Genomic DNA, 2,374 nt, shown 5'->3' with positions numbered 1-2,374 from the left:
TTTGCCGGTTTATTCTCAATTGTCGCACTAAGAAAGATGATGATAATGAAGTACAAGTTGACGTATCCAAGTGGAACCGCAACTGCATACCTGATCAACTGTTTCCACACTCCTAAAGGAGCAGAGCTCGCCAAGAAACAAGTTGGTTCCTTGTTCAAATCGTTTGGGTTCAGCTTTATATTTGGGGCTGTTCAGTGGATATTTGCACGTGCTGAAGGCTGCGGATTTGCTAGCTTGCATACATTTGGTTCCCAAGCATATGCCAAAAGGTTATACTTTGATTTCTCATCCACCTATGTTGGAGTTGGTATGCTTTGCCCCTACATGGTCAACATATCATTGCTAACGGGTGCTATACTCTCGTGGGCTTTCATGTGGCCAATGATTGAAGCAAAGAAAGGGGACTGGTACTCTGCCCATTTATCTGCAACGAGTCTTCATGGTATCCAAGGATACAGGGTATTTATCGCAATTGCCATGATGCTTGGTGATGGTCTTTTCCATTTTGCCTACATGTTGGTGGTCACAATCTCAAGTTTCACAAAGAGAAAGAATAGTACTCAGCAAGATTGTTCAGAAGAGGACGATGAAGATGAAAAGATACGAAATGATTACTTCTTGAAGGACCAGATTCCCAACTGGGCAGCTGCTGGGGGATACGCTGGAATTGCAGTCGTATCTATCATTGTGGTACCCATGATTTTCCACTCGCTCAAATGGTATCACGTTTTTGTTGCCTATTTAATTGCACCTATCTTGGCCTTCTGCAATTCTTATGGAGCCGGCCTCACTGATTGGTCCCTTGCCTCAAATTACGGAAAAATTGCAATTCTTACATTTAGTTATTGGGTTGGTTTGGAGAATGGTGGAGTGATTGCTAGACTTGCTTCATGTGGTTTGATGATGAGTATACTAGACACAACTTTTGGCTTGATGGGAGATTTCAAGACTGGTTACTTAACCCTTACATCCCCGCGTTCCATGTTCTTTAGCCAACTCATTGGTACTGCCATGGGATGTGTCATAACCCCTCTAGTCTTCTGGATTTTCAACAGTGCCTATCGATTAGGTGATCCAGAAGGTTCATACCCTGCACCATATGCTCTCATGTATCGTGGAATCGCCCTACTTGGCGTCGAAGGTTTTGGAAGTCTACCCAAACATTGCCTCAATCTCGCTATTTGCTTCTTTGTTGCTGCTATTCTCATCAACCTAGTGACTCAACTGCTGAAGAAATTTGAGACCAAGTATAGAATTTATCGATTCATTCCGAGTCCAATGTGCATGGCCATTCCATTTTACCTTGGAGGCTACTTTGCCATTGACATGTGTCTAGGCTCATTGATCCTATTCGGTTGGCAAATGTATAACAAGCAGAAGGCTAAAGATTTTGGACCTGCAGTGGCTTCTGGTCTAATATGTGGTGACTCATTGTGGGGAATTCCAGCATCTGTTCTTGCTCTAGCTGGAGTCAAAGCTCCATTTTGCTTGAAATTTTAGTCACATAATAGTTGTACAGATCACTTTTTGAGTCTTTTGGTTGTCTTTTTAACAGTCCACATTAGGTTATATTATCTTAACAGGTTATTTCAAGGCATGTGTATTTCATTATTTTAGTAATGTTAAGACAAGCTATATTTCTATATTTCTTGTTGTTTTCAAATTAGAGACGTATCTTGTGTGTTTTAATAGCAGTTTCCTTTCATTTCTGCTGAACATTTAATCTTACAACATATACTTCGGTGTACTTAAATTTGTTCTCTGGATGTCTATGAAATATCTCACAATGTGAAAGAAAAAAAAGGCGCAAATGGAGTAATATAGAATATATATGTTTAGTCCATGACTACTAATTGTAAAACATGAATGACAAATGAGTGACCACTGTTTTGGTCACATAATCCTTGTACAGACCACTGTTTTTTTACTCTCTGCAGCTGTAAACATAAAGACTATTCTAGTAATAGCATTCATATGAGAAAATTCAAAAAATTACTAGAATGTCGATTTGAACTCGTGATCTAAAGTAACTTTTGAACCCCTTCTGTCATTATGCTAGAGTCTGTTGGGTGATTGTTCAAAAGATTAAAAAAACTACACAGAACAGAGGAAGCTCATAGGCTCTACCTCTATTTGGTTCATGCTTTGTATTAGTGTAATTTGCTAGTGCAGAGAGCAATGAAACGTTTAACACTGCAACATCAAATGCTTGTAACTTTCTGTCAACATCTCCTCTTCTGTTTACCACAAATAATAAAGACATGATTCAGGTGCATTCAACAAAGATCAATTCAGAAATGACAAAAAAAACAAAATTTAAGAGTTTGTTACATGTGATGAACATAAAAACGACTCAATCACACCTAACCAAATA

The 2,374-nt window shown here is 38.9% G+C and overlaps 1 protein-coding gene across 1 annotated transcript in view; it reads left to right on the top strand.

Annotated features, from left to right (window-relative positions):
- The window catches only part of LOC102587474 (probable metal-nicotianamine transporter YSL7), a 5,957-nt gene extending 4,457 nt beyond the window's left edge, over positions 1-1,500 (top strand). Inside the window, exon 3 of the mRNA XM_015304462.1 lies at positions 2-1,500. Coding sequence (XP_015159948.1) covers positions 2-1,500 — 1,499 coding nt within the window. The remainder of the gene's footprint in view (position 1) is intronic.
- The last annotated feature ends 874 nt before the right edge of the window (positions 1,501-2,374 follow it).

Source organism: Solanum tuberosum, unplaced genomic scaffold, assembly GCF_000226075.1.
Source record: "Solanum tuberosum cultivar DM 1-3 516 R44 unplaced genomic scaffold, SolTub_3.0 scf00512, whole genome shotgun sequence".
Classification (NCBI taxonomy): Eukaryota; Viridiplantae; Streptophyta; class Magnoliopsida; order Solanales; family Solanaceae; genus Solanum; species Solanum tuberosum.
Note: the sequence above shows the minus strand (reverse complement) of the source record. Positions and strands in the feature narration are given on the sequence as shown.